This window comes from Microtus ochrogaster, unplaced genomic scaffold, assembly GCF_000317375.1.
Source record: "Microtus ochrogaster isolate Prairie Vole_2 unplaced genomic scaffold, MicOch1.0 UNK6, whole genome shotgun sequence".
NCBI lineage: Eukaryota > Metazoa > Chordata > Mammalia > Rodentia > Cricetidae > Microtus > Microtus ochrogaster.
The window spans coordinates 6,101,455-6,116,446 of record NW_004949104.1 but is presented as its reverse complement, the minus strand read 5'-3'; the positions used below and the strand labels follow the sequence as shown (position 1 = coordinate 6,116,446).

The 14,992-nt window shown below is 37.6% G+C and overlaps 1 protein-coding gene across 1 annotated transcript in view; it reads left to right on the top strand.

Annotated features, from left to right (window-relative positions):
* Diaph3 (diaphanous related formin 3) overlaps window positions 1-14,992 on the top strand; it is a 447,861-nt gene that overhangs the window by 128,157 nt on the left and 304,712 nt on the right. Inside the window, exons 6-9 of the mRNA XM_005366057.2 lie at window positions 4,776-4,850; window positions 4,936-5,005; window positions 9,474-9,610; window positions 12,437-12,542. Coding sequence (XP_005366114.1) covers window positions 4,776-4,850; window positions 4,936-5,005; window positions 9,474-9,610; window positions 12,437-12,542 — 388 coding nt within the window. The remainder of the gene's footprint in view (window positions 1-4,775; window positions 4,851-4,935; window positions 5,006-9,473; window positions 9,611-12,436; window positions 12,543-14,992) is intronic.

The following is a 14,992-nucleotide window of genomic DNA, read 5'->3' as shown; positions in this document are numbered from 1 at the left end:
AAAAAAAAAAAGCCGGGCAGACCCATGTCTACCTCTCCTCCAGTGCTGGAATTATGTACCATTACACCAGGTGTGACTTTGGGTATATTTTGAATTGACCTTTCTAATAACACTTCCTTTAGTTTTTATGTTTAAATAGTATGTTGTTCCTTTATGTTCCTCTTTCACTTCTCGTATCCATTCCAATTTTCTTTTTAAAAAATATCATTTATGATATATAAGCATAGCTTTCTTAGGTATGTGTTTACCACATAACATAATACTTAGATTAAAATAGAAAAGCATTGAAGTTGCTCACTTAAAAGGCAGCATGGAAACAAGCATAAAAAGTTTCCCTGCTCTTGACTACTGTGCTGTAGTGCATGGCCATTCCCCAACAATAGGTGGGCAGCAGGCACTGGACTTGATTAAAAGAAAAGGAGGACACTAAGGTTGGGGAGGGAAGGGTCTGGCAGGAGTTTGGGGAAGGTGTTATAACCAAAATCCACTGTTTGAAATTCTCAAAGAATTTACAAAAATAGGTTTGGAAAAGAGTTGGAGGAGGAAGGGGAAAGGAAAACAGATGTAATTGTATTTCGAAAAATAGAAGGAACAGTAACAAACACAAGAGAAAGCAATTTCTTTTTTGGAACTCTCATGGCTAACATCTTACTGTATTGCATCTTACATTATTCATTTTATAGTTTGTTCACCTTGATCTTGTTGCTGATAAATTAATTCCCATAATGAGAAGATTATAAGATATTATGATTTGAGATTTGTGTATTCTCACTGAAGTTACTTTAGTGAGTTTTGCTTCGTGGACAGTTAGCTTATATATGATCCATGTGAGTGCTTGAAAAATTTAATTACTGCACTCTAGAAAAAGACTATGCGGGATAACTAAAAATTGTTGATTTGAGAACTGTTGGTCCCATTTTTTTAGTTATAATTGTTGTTTTTATATATGGTTGATAAAGTTTACATAGTCATGTTTTGTTATTACTCAGATCCAAGAATTTTGTGTTTTGCATAGGGTTTGCATCATTAGTAAATCCTACCCTTCATCAAAATATTAGCATATTACACTAACATAATTTAAGGTTACTCTATATATTACAGGTAAGCTAACTTTGTGAATAGTAACTATTTGTCAGTGATTGAAGGCGAAACAGTATGAATAATCTCATATCATTCATATTAGCCTTAGAATCTCTTCATGTATATACTTTTGAATATGGGAATGGTAGAAAATCCACTTTAAATAAAATATTAAAGGCCCACTGGGAAAGAATAACACAGGCAGTTGTGAAAAGCAGAGAGACTCCACATATCCCAATCCTGGTCAAATAAGGCTCACAAATTACTCTTTACATGATTGATTTCAAGCTTCTACAGTACATGTGAAATAAGAATAAATACAGAATAAGATGTAAACAAGGAAGCAGCTAAGCGCATGCTGTAGGTGTTTTTCATGAAACATGAAAGCCAGATTTGAAATGCCCGTGGGTAATCTGTCTGTAGCTGATAGGAGAAAGTAAACTCTTCACTTTTGAAGTAGCAGCTTCATTTGAAAGCAGTGGCATTTACTTAGCTGTTTCCTTCCTCTCAGCCATAATAGTGGTCTTCAGTCTTTGATGGGGAGTGAATGCCTTTGCTGTTCCTGCATTGCTCAGCTAGATATTTCATGGCTTTCACTGGGCAGAGGGGAGATGAGGAAGATCGTGTGGCTGGAGACTGCCAGTGTGATTGCAAAGAAATATCCAGTGCAGAAATACATTTGCCTTCTTGGATGTCAGAAATTCTGAAAATGTACAGGTGCTGAGGCTGTGTCCACAGAGTGTTAAATGCGGAAGGTGATGTTCACACAAGGTTCGTAGTTTAAGCTAAGTTTTAGACAAGAACATGAAAGCTACACATGTAATGGTTGTATTGTGCACTGTTATAATACATAGCTACACTGGGATATTTAGTTAAATTCAACATCTGTTCCCCTCAAACGTTAATTATTTCTTTTGGGTATCAGTATTCAAAACTCTTTCTTCTGACTTTAGGATGTGTAGCACAGAGGTGTTGGCTATAACCCTCTAGGGCACACTGGAAGCTCTTGTTCCTGTTGGTTAGTACCCGTTCAGCAGACTGTCCATGCTGCCCCCACTGCTCTCCTCTGATAGCCACCCCGAGTGTCTCAGGTTAAACTTGATCGGCTTTTCTAGATCTCCTCAGAAGTGAGATGACTCAGTGCATATCATTCTGTGCCTGGCCCATTTCACTTAGTATAGATTTCCAGGTCTACCCATGGTGCTACAAATACCAGGATTTCAATTTTCATGCCTGACTAATGCTCCGCTGTGTCTGTGCACAACATTTCCTCATCTAGGAATTAGATTCTGGGCACCGTGTTGCTTCTGTATCCTGGCAGTTGTGAACAGTGCTGCAGTAAACACTGAGGTGCAAATGTCTCTGACTGTTTAACTCTATTTCCTTTGAATATGATTCTAATATTGCTATTGATTGTTCCTAATTGATATTATTAGGTGAAGAGGCCTCTTGCTGTTTCCTGTAAAGGCTGTACTAATGTACATTGCTGCCAACTGTGTGCAGACCTTCGCTTTACCCCTGCCCTTGACAGATGGCATTTGTTTTGTCTTGGTTTTGTTAAGAGTTGTTCTTACTTGAATGGCTCTATAGCTTGCTTTGCCTTCTCATTTCTTTTCCTGACTGTTAGCTGTGCTGAGCATGTTTCATGTACTTCTTGGCTATTTCTTTGAAGAACAATCATTTAGATTGTTTTTCTACTTGTTAATAAGGTTATTGTTTTTGTAGTTGAGTTTTGGGAGCCCTTCCTATATTGTGGGTCTTGGCCTCCAGTTAGATATCTTACTTTCCAGTCCTTTCTGTCAGTGTGTCGATGGTTTAATCTATCTATCTATCTATCTATCTATCTATCTATCTATCTATCTATCTATCTATCTATCTATCTATCTATCTATCTATCTGTTGCTCACCCCCTTTGCTGTGGTAAAAATGCTTTCTGGTTTGATGTAATCCTATTTGGTTACCTCTGATTTTGTTTTCTGTACCTTTGGGAACCTTACAAAAAAGTCTTGCTGTTCCAGTTTCCTGAGATGCTTCTGGTTTCTTGTAACCCAGTGACTTATAGTTTTAGCTCCTACATATAATTCTTTAAATGATTTATACTCAACTTTTTAAATTTATTAGAGAGAATGATTTGGCTTTATTCTGCATATGGATGTCAAGACTCCCAGCAGCGTTTATGGGGAAAACTTTTTCCCCAAACTGTGCTTAGGACCATTGCAAAAAATCTCTTGACTTCTGTCTTAGGGGTTTCTATTGCTGTGAAGACATCATGACTATGGCATCTCTTCTAAAGGAAAACATTTAATTGGGGCTGGCTTAAAGTTTCAGTTAGAGGTGTAGCCCATTATTGTCATGGTGAGAACATGGAAGCATGCAGGCAGACGTGGTGCTGGAGAAGGAACTGAGAGTTGTGTGTCCTGATCTGTAGGCAGCAGAAGGTGACTGTGTTCCACACTAGGTTTAGCTCGAGCATGTGAGACTATAAAGCCCACCCCTACTTTGACACACTTCCTCCAAAAAGGTCACAGTTACTTTATCAAGGCCACACCTTCTGATGGAGCCACTCCCATGGGCCAAGCATTCAAACACATGAATCTGTGAGGGCCATTCCTATTCAGATATGGCAGTAAAGGGTCACCTCTGGGCTTTGTACAAATTTTCTGGCAATTGCATTTCTGTTTTTAGGTTAATACTATGCTGTGCTCACTCTGGTTTTTGCTTATCTCTAGGCAAAGTTACTTTGTATCCTAATCAAGAAAGTGGCAGTATTTGCTTGTTCTTATGCTCTATGATGCTTCTTTTTGATTTTTTGATAGTTTATTTTTAGCATTTACTTTTCATACACATGGAAACCATACATGGAAGTGGACACATAGAAAATACACATAAAAAAATTGTGCTATTTTTTTCTTCCCTCTTTTTTAGGAGACACAGTTACAATTTTGTTATATGTTAACCTGTGTTTCTTGATTACCACTTGTGCTTTTTCTGTAATCAACATGATTTTTTTGTCCAGTAGCAATAATGTCCTATTTCCTTAAACCTTTTGATTGCATCACTGATTCATGGGTCACATGCCATTCAGCCATGATGGAAATACTTTCATGATAAATGCTTTATTTTCCCTCTAATTCTTAAAGAAGTTGATCTTTGAAATTTAAGATATTTCTAATAGTTATAGAACTTCATTTTGGTAGTCTGGTAAGCTCTCCTACTATGTATCCTTCTATTGTGTTGATAAACGTTTGTCCCGTATCTTTTTCTTAGTCTTAGTCCAAACCCTCACCTCTAGTACCCTATTTACCTGCCCTCCCTCTGTAGTTTTCCCTTCCCAGATAGTCCCAGATTTGATAGTCCAGCTTGATCTAGTGAGTCGCTGTACTGAGGGAAGCTCTGTTTCATACTTTTCCCAAGTTTTTGGTATATACACTTGTGTATCCATGGAGGACTCCTAGTTATCAACATGTTGAACATGGAACATGGCTGAGACTCAGTTCTTAGAAGCTTGAATGAATGATGTTAGCCTATTGCTGTCTATACTGGCATTTTCCCTCAACTCTTACAGTCAAGGTCTATGAACCATGAACAATTTTGTATCTAGTGTTATGCTTATAGTAGTCATGATTATGACTACAAAAATTTTAAAATAATTATAGGCATATAAACAACTCACCTTTGTGGTTTTTTTTTTTTAGTTGGGTGCAAAGCTTTGGACATGAGGGACTCGGACTATTGTTGGACATTTTGGACAAACTGATTAGTGGGCAAATGTAAGTATAGTTAATAATATTTAACTAAGCTCTCTGTTAGTATGTCCAACTGTAATTCAATATTGTTGTATTTATGTTAACACAGCCAAGAAAGAGTTGTAAAGAAGAATCAGCACAAAGTTATCCAGTGTCTGAAAGCCCTGATGAACACACAGGTATGCTGCAGGGGAGTTCCCCTTTGTTCACCACAGAGTCTTACATGAATTACAGCCTCACCATCGAGAATTCTACTTGCATGCCATTGGGTGATGATGGGTTTGTCTCCTATGTTGATAGAAGAGCAGGGGATTTTAGGAGGAGCTGGGAGGTGAACATGATTGCCCCTGAAACGTGAGCCCCCGCCTGCAGAGGCACTTGCTTTCTCTCCTGTGCTCTCTACCTTGAGCCTTCTTTTGCTTCTCTCCTTTTGATTTTCAAAAGGTCAGCAGGATTTAGGCATTCGTATCCTACACTGTTAGTAACTATAGTTTATATATATGTTTATATATATGCTACCAGAGATTCAAGTTGTGAAAACCCATGCTTCATATCCTGAGAATTTAAAACCCATGATAAAATTAATATATATAGATGTGAGAAGATTCTAGAAATGTAGCAGTGTTATATTTATTATTGAGCCAGCATAATATGGCATATCTGTGTAGTAAAGTTGTGTAGTGTAAAGTACTTGTGTAGTAAAGTTGAATTAAGCAGAAGACTTTAGGCCATAACTGCCTGGTCACTCACTCTGTTTTGGTGACTGCTCATAGCCTCATTTCTTTAGCTCTGACTGTCAGCTCATCTACCTCCTGATGTGTGATGTAATGATAGGTATGTCAGTTGTTGGACATCAGGGGAGCAAAGGTTATGTATGCTCTTGTGATGTGTGATCATGTTCTATAGAAAAGACGTACATGTTTGGCAAATTTTAATGAAGCATATTTTGCCTTTTTCTTTAAAGATAAACATCTGGAGGGTTAAATATATACATCCTTAAATTGTTAGAATTTAATTTTGTTATAGCAACTGTTTGTGTTTTCTAATTTTGTTTTTTGTGAAAGCATTCTGCTGAGTTTCCTGTTTAGTTATTTTAAACACTTGTTTATGCCATGTTCATGTGTGTCTGTGCCCTTGTGCCACAGGGTCAGTGGGGAAGAAACAAGACAGCCTGTGGAAATTGATTCTCTTCCTTTTCCATGTGGATTCTGGGGACTTAACCCAGGTCCTCAGGTTTGGAGACAGTTGTCTTTCTGCTGAGTCACTTTTACAATTTTCTAGTTTTTTTTTTTTTTTTTAATTCATAGAGTGTTGTTTACTTTTTCCCACCTTGATACTTCCCAAGGAGATTGCCTGAGGAGTAGACCCCTTTTTAAAGAATTTTGCTGTGTTATGTGAAGTAGGTTGTCTGCATGTCCTTTAAGAGTAGGCACTGGAAGGATGAGAAACTCCTTGTAGAGGGTTGTTTCCACCATGCAAGTTGAGCTGTTTTTTAGAGGCCTTTATAAAAAGTGGGGCTGTAGTAGGGGAATTTTCCTGGTGGCATGAAGCTCAAAGGAAGGAATTGCAGGTGTGCCTCTTTTAAACCAAAGAGGTGTATGTGACCAAAGTTAAATTTGAGACGACTAATGGCTAAAATAAATTATTATTTAGAAAATCACATTCCTTACTTGGTTTTAGTCATAGTAGATTTTATTTCTTATAGTTTATATAGAGCGATAAAATACCGCATTTGAATTTGATAATGGCACATAGGTTAATAAAACAGAAAATTTAGTCACTGACACTTGGGATTAATATTTTAAAATATAGACTCTATTTTGCAAAGTTGCTGGTCATATTACCAACTCAAGGTTGTTGTTAGTTTTCCTAAGCTTCATTTAATCAGCTATATAGATGTGCACTTTACCATATCACTGTGAAGTCTTCACTGGATTTCATTTTAATGAGGAAACTATATAGCCTTTAGGTTTATTTGCTACCATCACTTATGTCATTAATATGAATGGCTGTGGCATCTTGTCAAAATGAATTGTTTATCTCATTAAATGGAACTAAAAGTTTTTTTTTTTTTTAAGGCTAGAGAGTTGGCTCAGTTGTGTAAAACTTTATATCCCCTTCCAGAGGTCCTAGGTTCGATTCTCACCACCCACATTATGGCTTGCAACTATCCATAGCTCCAGTTCTAGGGCATCTGACTCCCTTTTCTAGACTCTGAGTGCTTAGGCACGAAAGTAGTTGACCGATATTAAAAAAAAAATAAAAAAGTAATTTTTAAATGAATCTTTTAAAATATGGAGGCCTACAAAGGAAGACTTCATTTTCGAAAGGGGTTCAGGGATTGAATTCTGTGCCCATTGACAATGAGAGTCTTGCTGTTAAAGTCATCCTCATCCCTCATATTTTTGCCACTGTTGGGATACACATACCATTGATTGTTGCTTATCCCCAGTTGTCATATAGTATTGATGTTTTCTGTCTTGTCAGGGATGAGAGTATTTACCTTCCCTTAGCTAAAGATATTATCTTCAGCTGCCTGGAATTCTGTTAGGTAACAATAGGCCTTCTGTGGAATGCTAAGAGAACACAGCATTGGTTCTGGGTTTACAACAGGGCAGTTATCATATTATCCCAAGTGGGTCCTTGACATTCAGGAAAGATACCTTTTAGACCTTCCCAAATTGGTGATAGCGCTCTCATTTTAAAAGCCTTCATTAAAAGAACTTTGATGCTAGCACTGGTAAGTGAACTATTTCTCACAGTCAATTTTTCTTTTTTTTAAGTCTTTGCATACATAATTTTATTGAAGTATATGACAGTTCCTTGTTTAGTAATAGTTATGAAAAAGTGGTAATATGGCCTCATTCTATTCGCCAAATGAGCTCTTTATTTTACTTTATTATATTTTTTATTGAGAAAATTAGAGGTCATGCCTTTGGTGTCACAGGATTGTGGTCCGAGCATAAGATCAGAGTGCGCTCATATCCAGCCCTCCCACCCAGGAGTTAGAATCGGGGTTGGGGTGGGAAATGGAAATGATAGGAAGTCTGACTGCAGCCATCCCAGATTATCAGGAGCCTAGAGAGCCGCCTGACTGTGAATCTGGAAGGCAGGCACTAGAGACAAGCTTTCATCTATCAACGGTTTTCTCAGGACAGAGCGTGCTAATCTTTGTCTTTCTGAGTCTGTCCAAAGGGTGCTTCCTATATTACTGACAATTTTCTGCAATACTACCAAGGCATGGTGTGGCTCTTCTCTCTGTGCCAGCTTTTGAAGTCTCAGCTTGTAGTTCAGAACATCAGAACAGTGAGCCTTTTTCTGACCAGTTTAATTGTCTGTAAACCTTTTCCCATGAATAAGAAGGAACTCCTAACACTCTCACTTCTGGGGTCTTGCCTCTTCTGCTTGCCCTCCTTCTGTCACACCTCTTCACCATAGTATTTTCCAGCAAATGCACTATTTCTGCACAATGTCAAGTTTGTTTTTTTTCTCTTTTTCTATTAATGCTAATAAATGTGATAATAACATTACAAACACAATTTTATAATAAAGCATTTGTGTTTAACCTTGTTAGTGTTTTGACTTTGATACTTAGATTTATAGCCATTTTTCAGCCATAATTGGTAGGTGTGTAGTTGGGATTAATGTTCCTGTGATCATTTATAATAGTTACTTGATCTACAAGTTTTATACTATGGAGAAAGATCATCCAAATTACATGGGAGGTAGAAGTATTATTTGATGTCTTTTTTTTTTTTTTTGGTTTTTCGAGGCAGGGTTTCTATTTGATGTCTTCTATTGCATTTTTATACTGATGATGCAGATTACTGGTATACCAAGAGATAATACATACTTCCTTAAGATAATATGCCTTTAATATAATTACTTATATTCTAATTGGATGTGACTTTATGGCAGTATCAAATAAACTTTATCCTTCAACAAATCATTTTGAACGTGTTTATTGATTATAAGTACCATTGTGCTCAGAATACATATTTCTACTATGGAATTTTCTACACAGATCCTTTATAAATTGTCCTTTGCCTTTGTGTATTTATATACTAGGTTCAGATCTAGACCTGTACTGTCCTGTGGCAGCCACTTGGGCTTTGAACACTTGAAAGTGTCTAGTCTGAATTCAGATGTGGTATAATTAGAAAATGCAACTTGATATTCAGTCTTAAGGAAAATAAAAAGTGTTCTATATAGTTTCTATGTTGGAACAATAATACTTTAATACACTGGGTTAACTCTATTTAAAATGTTTTGTTTGTTTCATGAAAATGACATAGAATTATTCTTTGGTTTATCCTATCTTTTGTTTGTACAGTGCTGATCTGTGTGTTTGATTGTTATTTTTTACCCACTTTCTTTCTTAGCACAGAGATTGCCCTGTCCTCCATGACTATTTTAGTATTTGTTTGTTTTGTACGTTAATGTTGAGAATCCCTTATTTCTCCATGGATTTTTTTGCATTTGGTAGATTCTCATAACTCTTAATATAATAGTAATACTTTGGAAATTTTTATGGTGTTACAAGGTCCTCATACTTTGTCTTTTTTAGAGGTAAAAATATAATTTTTAAAGTTTATGCACCATCTTTCCAAATAATTCCTACATTTAACTCATTTTCTATTGTTGCAGTATGGCTTAGAAAGAATTATGAGTGAAGAGAGGAGTCTTTCCTTGTTGGCGAAAGCCATGGATCCTAAGCAGCCCAATATGATGGCGGATGTGGTGAAGCTTCTTTCTGCAGTATGCATCGTAGGGGAGGAGAGCATGTAAGTCTCCCTGTGTCTCCTGCATCGTAGGGGAGGAGAGCATGTAAATCTCCCTGTGTCTCCTGCGTTGTATGGGAGGAGAGCATGTAAGTCTCCCTGTGTCTCCTGCATTATATGGGTGGAGAACGTGTAAGTCTCTTGTGTCTCCTGCACTGTATGGGAGGAGAGCATGTAGGTCTCCCTGTGACTTTTGCATCGTAGGGGAGGAGAGCATGTAAGCCTCCCTGTGTCTCCTGCATTGTCATGTACAGAAGCATACAACCTCAGTGTTAATATATGTCTGGGCAGTTAGTTTGGTTTCCTATTTGTATAATTAAAATATTTGTTCAAGTATTTTGCTAATCAAATTTTTAATTAGGGACTAAAATAATTTCATGAACAACTGATTTCCTCATCTTGTTTCTTTTAAACTTCTTTAAGCTCACCCCTTAATAAAAATTCAAAGTAGAGGGTGAAAATGTACAAATGGGGTCTTTTTTATTATCTAATTTTGCATATATTTATATATATATATAAAATTGGAATTGTGAGTCATGCTTACCTCTTCTAATGATAAGTACATTGCTTTTTGACAATTTATATGTAAGACAGATCAGTTAAGTTGAATGGGTTATAGTCAAAAACATATTGAAGCTTCAAGACTTGGCTACAAGGTTGTACCCAATCAGCCACTCAGCATATATCCTGGTGATAAAGTACACACCCCAACACCTTAGGTAAGATTAGGATTCTAATTATAAGTAGCCCTTTAAAGCATTTTAAAAAACGAGTAAACCAAAAAACCATAAGAATAAAGACAGTGCTCATAGTTTCCAGAGAATTGAAACAGCCTGGCTCAGTCATGTCCAAAGGCCTTGACTTGACCCTGTTTCCCATAAGCCATTTAGAGAGGATGAGTGATGGTGAAAACCAGAGGAAGACGCGTTCATCGAGTGTATACTGGCCACAGTATCCAGGGATTGATCTCACATGTATCTGTAGGGTACTGGATGTTAGCTTTGCTTAAATAGAGGAAGAATTGGAGTGTCGAGCAAGAAGTGTGTGGAAACAAAACAAACGTAGATTCTTCTGCTGTCACAGCTGCTGGAAAGTTCTTCCTAGGAGATGAACTCTTCCCTGACATTAGGAGTTGAGCCGTTCTCAGCATGCAATCCCCAGGGCTCCTAATGTACTGTTACAATGTGAACTTAGCCTGAGTCCTTTCTAACACACGTGAGAGTCAGTCTTGGGGAGATCCTGCTAGTTAGGTGGTATTGAACTGACTCAGTGGCTGTAGTTGCCCAGGTACACACCACTCTGAACCTGAGCCTTTATGCACATGTTCTGTGTGTCTAGAGAAGTCATTTAGGTAATCTGACCTGTGACCCCAGGTATGGAAAAGGCCAGACATCCAGGTTCAGTACTTTCTAATCTAGAAAGTTTGCTTAGGTTTTGGTGTGCCCTAAGAGTTGGTATGTGCCCTGTATGCATGTATATTGATGCATGACTCAGAGACTCCTGTCTTTCATTTTATTCTTTGTTATCCATTCCTTTCGGTTCCTCCTTCCTCTTCTTCTCTCCTTATTCTCTTGTTTTCTTTACCCTTATTCCTCCTAGACTCTTATCCTGTTCTTTCTTTCTGCTATTTTTCCTCTTTCTGTTCTCTTCCCCTTCTCTTCTTTCTTCATCTTTTTCCACATGTATTGTTCTCCTCCTCCTCCTTCTTCAGTTCTGGAAGTCAAATTATGGCCTCACACAAGCTAGGCAAGCAGTCCACTACTGAATTCGATTCTCAGCCCTGACATTGGAATAAATGTCAGAGTGATTCAAATAACATTTAGGGCTGCATATTTTCATTCATAGCTAAAGAATTTATACTTTTTATTTTCAAAAGGGAAAATGGTCTTTTCACAAATACTGTATTTTAGATTTACCTATTATTGTATTGTGCTACTGTTTGTTTTTGACTGTCACAGTTTCATTATTTGAGGGACATTATGTGTTGACTGAGGGCATTTTAGATATTTAGCCTTCACAGGCTGCCAGAGTTTAGATCCATACTTCAGCACTTTGGAGAAGTAGATGTTAGACTGAACAAGTTGTTCAACTGTTTTCTGCCTACTTTCTTATTTATAATGGCTTATAATATACACACTGCATACAGTTTACATACATTAAAATCCATGGGATGTTGATTCTAGAAAATGATAATTTATGTTTTACAAGAAGGTAGAAGAATGGGTTTTAAATGCTGCTGCTATCCTGAGAGAATGACTTATTTGGGGAGATATACATGCTTTTCCTCATTTATATTACACAGCACCAGCATGCATTGAAATGTCCCATTATATGGTATAGTTTTATGTTTCAATAAAATAGTAAAAATAAGAATCCAGTGGGAACCTAAAGTGGCAAAAATATTTCAAATTAGTCCTGACCTGTGGTGTTTTATAGATGCTTGGTCAACACCTCACAGGGTATTGGCCAAAAATAAATAAATCAAAATACATGCTAGAGCACACAGAAAAACATGCTGAGCCTCCCTCAAGTAGATACCAGTCGGGGAAAAGGGTCTGATGTAAAAGTAGAAGATGGTAAAGTTAGCAAAGATGTTAAAAACCTGAACAGAGGGAGGAGTGGGTAACGGGATTTGTAGGGTAGCTGGATGTGATAAATGCATTCTTTGTATGCATGGAAATGTCACCGTGAATCCTGCTATTTTGTACAGTTAGTATGCACTTATAGTAATGAATTCATGTTTTATTAATTAGCATGGTAAAGTGATTGCATGGCATTTTTGCTATTTGATCCTTGCTATTTAATTAATAGACTTCAAATTTCTGATAGCCTTGAAGAAGTTTTAGAAGCCTTGACTTCAGCTGGAGAAGAAAGAAAAATTGACAGATTTTTTCCCATTGTTGAAGGCCTTCGGCACAATTCAGTGCAACTGCAGGTACATTTTATGTTTTGAAAATCTAGTTCTGAGCGACATATCAGGTGTATTCTTGGAAGCTGTTTTGTGATTGACTTTTATGTAAACATCATATAAGTGTGAAGCCTTTTTAGTTTTTATACTTAATGAATACATGTTTTGTGTTCTTGTAACATCTTACAAATGTCTTGGTGAATACCCATGAGCCCTTCCTTAGGCTTTTAAAGACTTTCCAACTTTAAACTTACAGATTTTTCTACAGACCTTATCATAATAGTCCTGTGATTGCTTAGTAATTAATGCTAATGTAAGGCAATGTTTTTGAATTATATGAATTATGGTTTGTCATTATTGTAGAACTTATAATTGAAATTGAGAATTTCTGCAAATATTATCGAGGTTCAAGGAAGTAGATCATTCTTCAAGGTATTCCCCTCCTCACAGTTGTAGATAACTTTAGCCATTTCATTATGCAAACATAAAAATACTTTATAAAGTATTGATTAAAAGAAGTAAAAAAGATGCCCTAATTGTTATGATCAAATTTGTATATAGCCCTGATACACCGTGAACTTGGTGACAATTTTCCTGCTTCTACTTTCTGAGTGTTGGGATAATAGCTGTGCCATCAAGCCCAGCATTAACCATAAAGAAATATTCACATCTAATTCTCCGTTCCAGACTTAATCCTTGAGTTGGCCTAGCTCCTTGGGAAATTTAAAAGGATTCTTGCACTAAACTCTCTGCACTGTTTACTTACTAGTGTGCAGAATGACATGACAGAAATGCACGTTAAACAATATAAAATGATTTGCATATGTGAAGTATGGTTGTTTAAAAGGAGGCCTATCTGCACTATGACTCTTGTTCATTTGTTTCTAAATGTGAAAATAATAGTAGAACAGAATCTTAAAACTTAAAAATATCAAATTAAAATTTATACATGATATTTCAAGAAAAATCAGATGATATTTGAACTTTGAAACTAATGAACTTTTTCTGTAATGTCATATGCCATGCTATGAGTGGCTCAATTGGAACCTTGTTGTTAGTATTCATGGCAATACCAGGACTGAAGATCAGGATAAAGGGTCTCTATTGTTTGGTTCCTGCTTCCAGAAACTTGGCTCTTGTCTTGTGGAGGACAAGGAATTGGGGCTCACCTGCATTCTTTAATAGTGGTCCTACCTTAGACCAGGGATGCTGTGTTTTGTTTTGACTCCTGTCTCATTGCTTTACTCCTCTTATCTCTTTGCTTTCTTCTGCCTCGTCTCTTCCACCTCCTGTCCTGCCTATTAATTTCTGTTTCTTACTTTTCCTTCTTACCTATTTTCCAAGTCTTTGCATGTCCTTTGGTCTCATTGCTCCTTTATCATCTGGTGCCAATTTTAATGTCTCTTTAATCTGATTCTACATTTTCTCCCTATCTAAAGATTAAGACTTCAATGCCTTTCAAAAATTGTATGTATTAAAATTTGAAGTTTTCTGGTAAATTTTTTTGTTTTTTTGAGACAAGGTTTCTCTGTAGCCTTCGAGCCTGTCTTGGAACTCACTCTATAGACGAGGCTGGCTTCAAACTCCCAGAAATCCATCTGCTTTGCCTCCTTAGTACTCGGATTAAAGGCATTTGCCATCCCTGCCCAATCTCCTTGATTTTATTTTTTATTTATTTTTTTTGGAAAAAAAAATTCCGCCTCCTCCCATCCTCCCATTTCTCTCCCCTTCCTCCCACTCCACCCCCCCTCCCCCCACTCCTTTCTGCCTCCCTCTCCAGACCAAAGAGCAGTCAGGTGGAAAGTCCAAGGTCCTTCTAGGTCTAGGAAGGTGAGCATCCAAACTGGCTAGGCTCCCACAAAGCCAGAACATGAAATAGGATCAAACCCCAGTGCTATTGTCTTTGGCTTCTCATCAGTCCTCATTGTTCAGAGAGTCCGGGTTTTATCCCATGCTTTCTCAGTCACAGTCCAGCTGGACTTGGTGAGCTCCCAATAGATCAGCTCCATTGTCTCCGTGGGTGGGTGCACCCCTCGTGGTCCTGACTTCCTTGCTCATGTTCTCCCTCCCTCTGCTCCTCATTGGGACCTTGGGAGCTTATTCCGGTGCTCCAATATGGGTCTCTGTCTCTATCTCCATCCATCGCCCGATGAAGGTTCTATGGTGATATGTAAGATATTCATCAGTGTGGTTATAGGATAGGGCCATTTCAGGTTCCTTATCCTCAGCTGCCCAAGGCACTAACTGGGGACATCCCCCTGGGCACTTAGGAGCCCCTCTAGGTTCAGGTCTCTTGCCCACCCTAAGCTGGATCCCTTAATTAAGATATATGCTTTCCTGCTCCCATATCCATCCTTCCTTTATCCCAACCATTCCAATTCCCCAAGTTCCCCCCATCCTCCCCTTCTCACATTTCTGTTCCCATCTCCCCTTACCCCTATCCCACCCCACCCCCAAGATCCCAATTTTTTTTTATT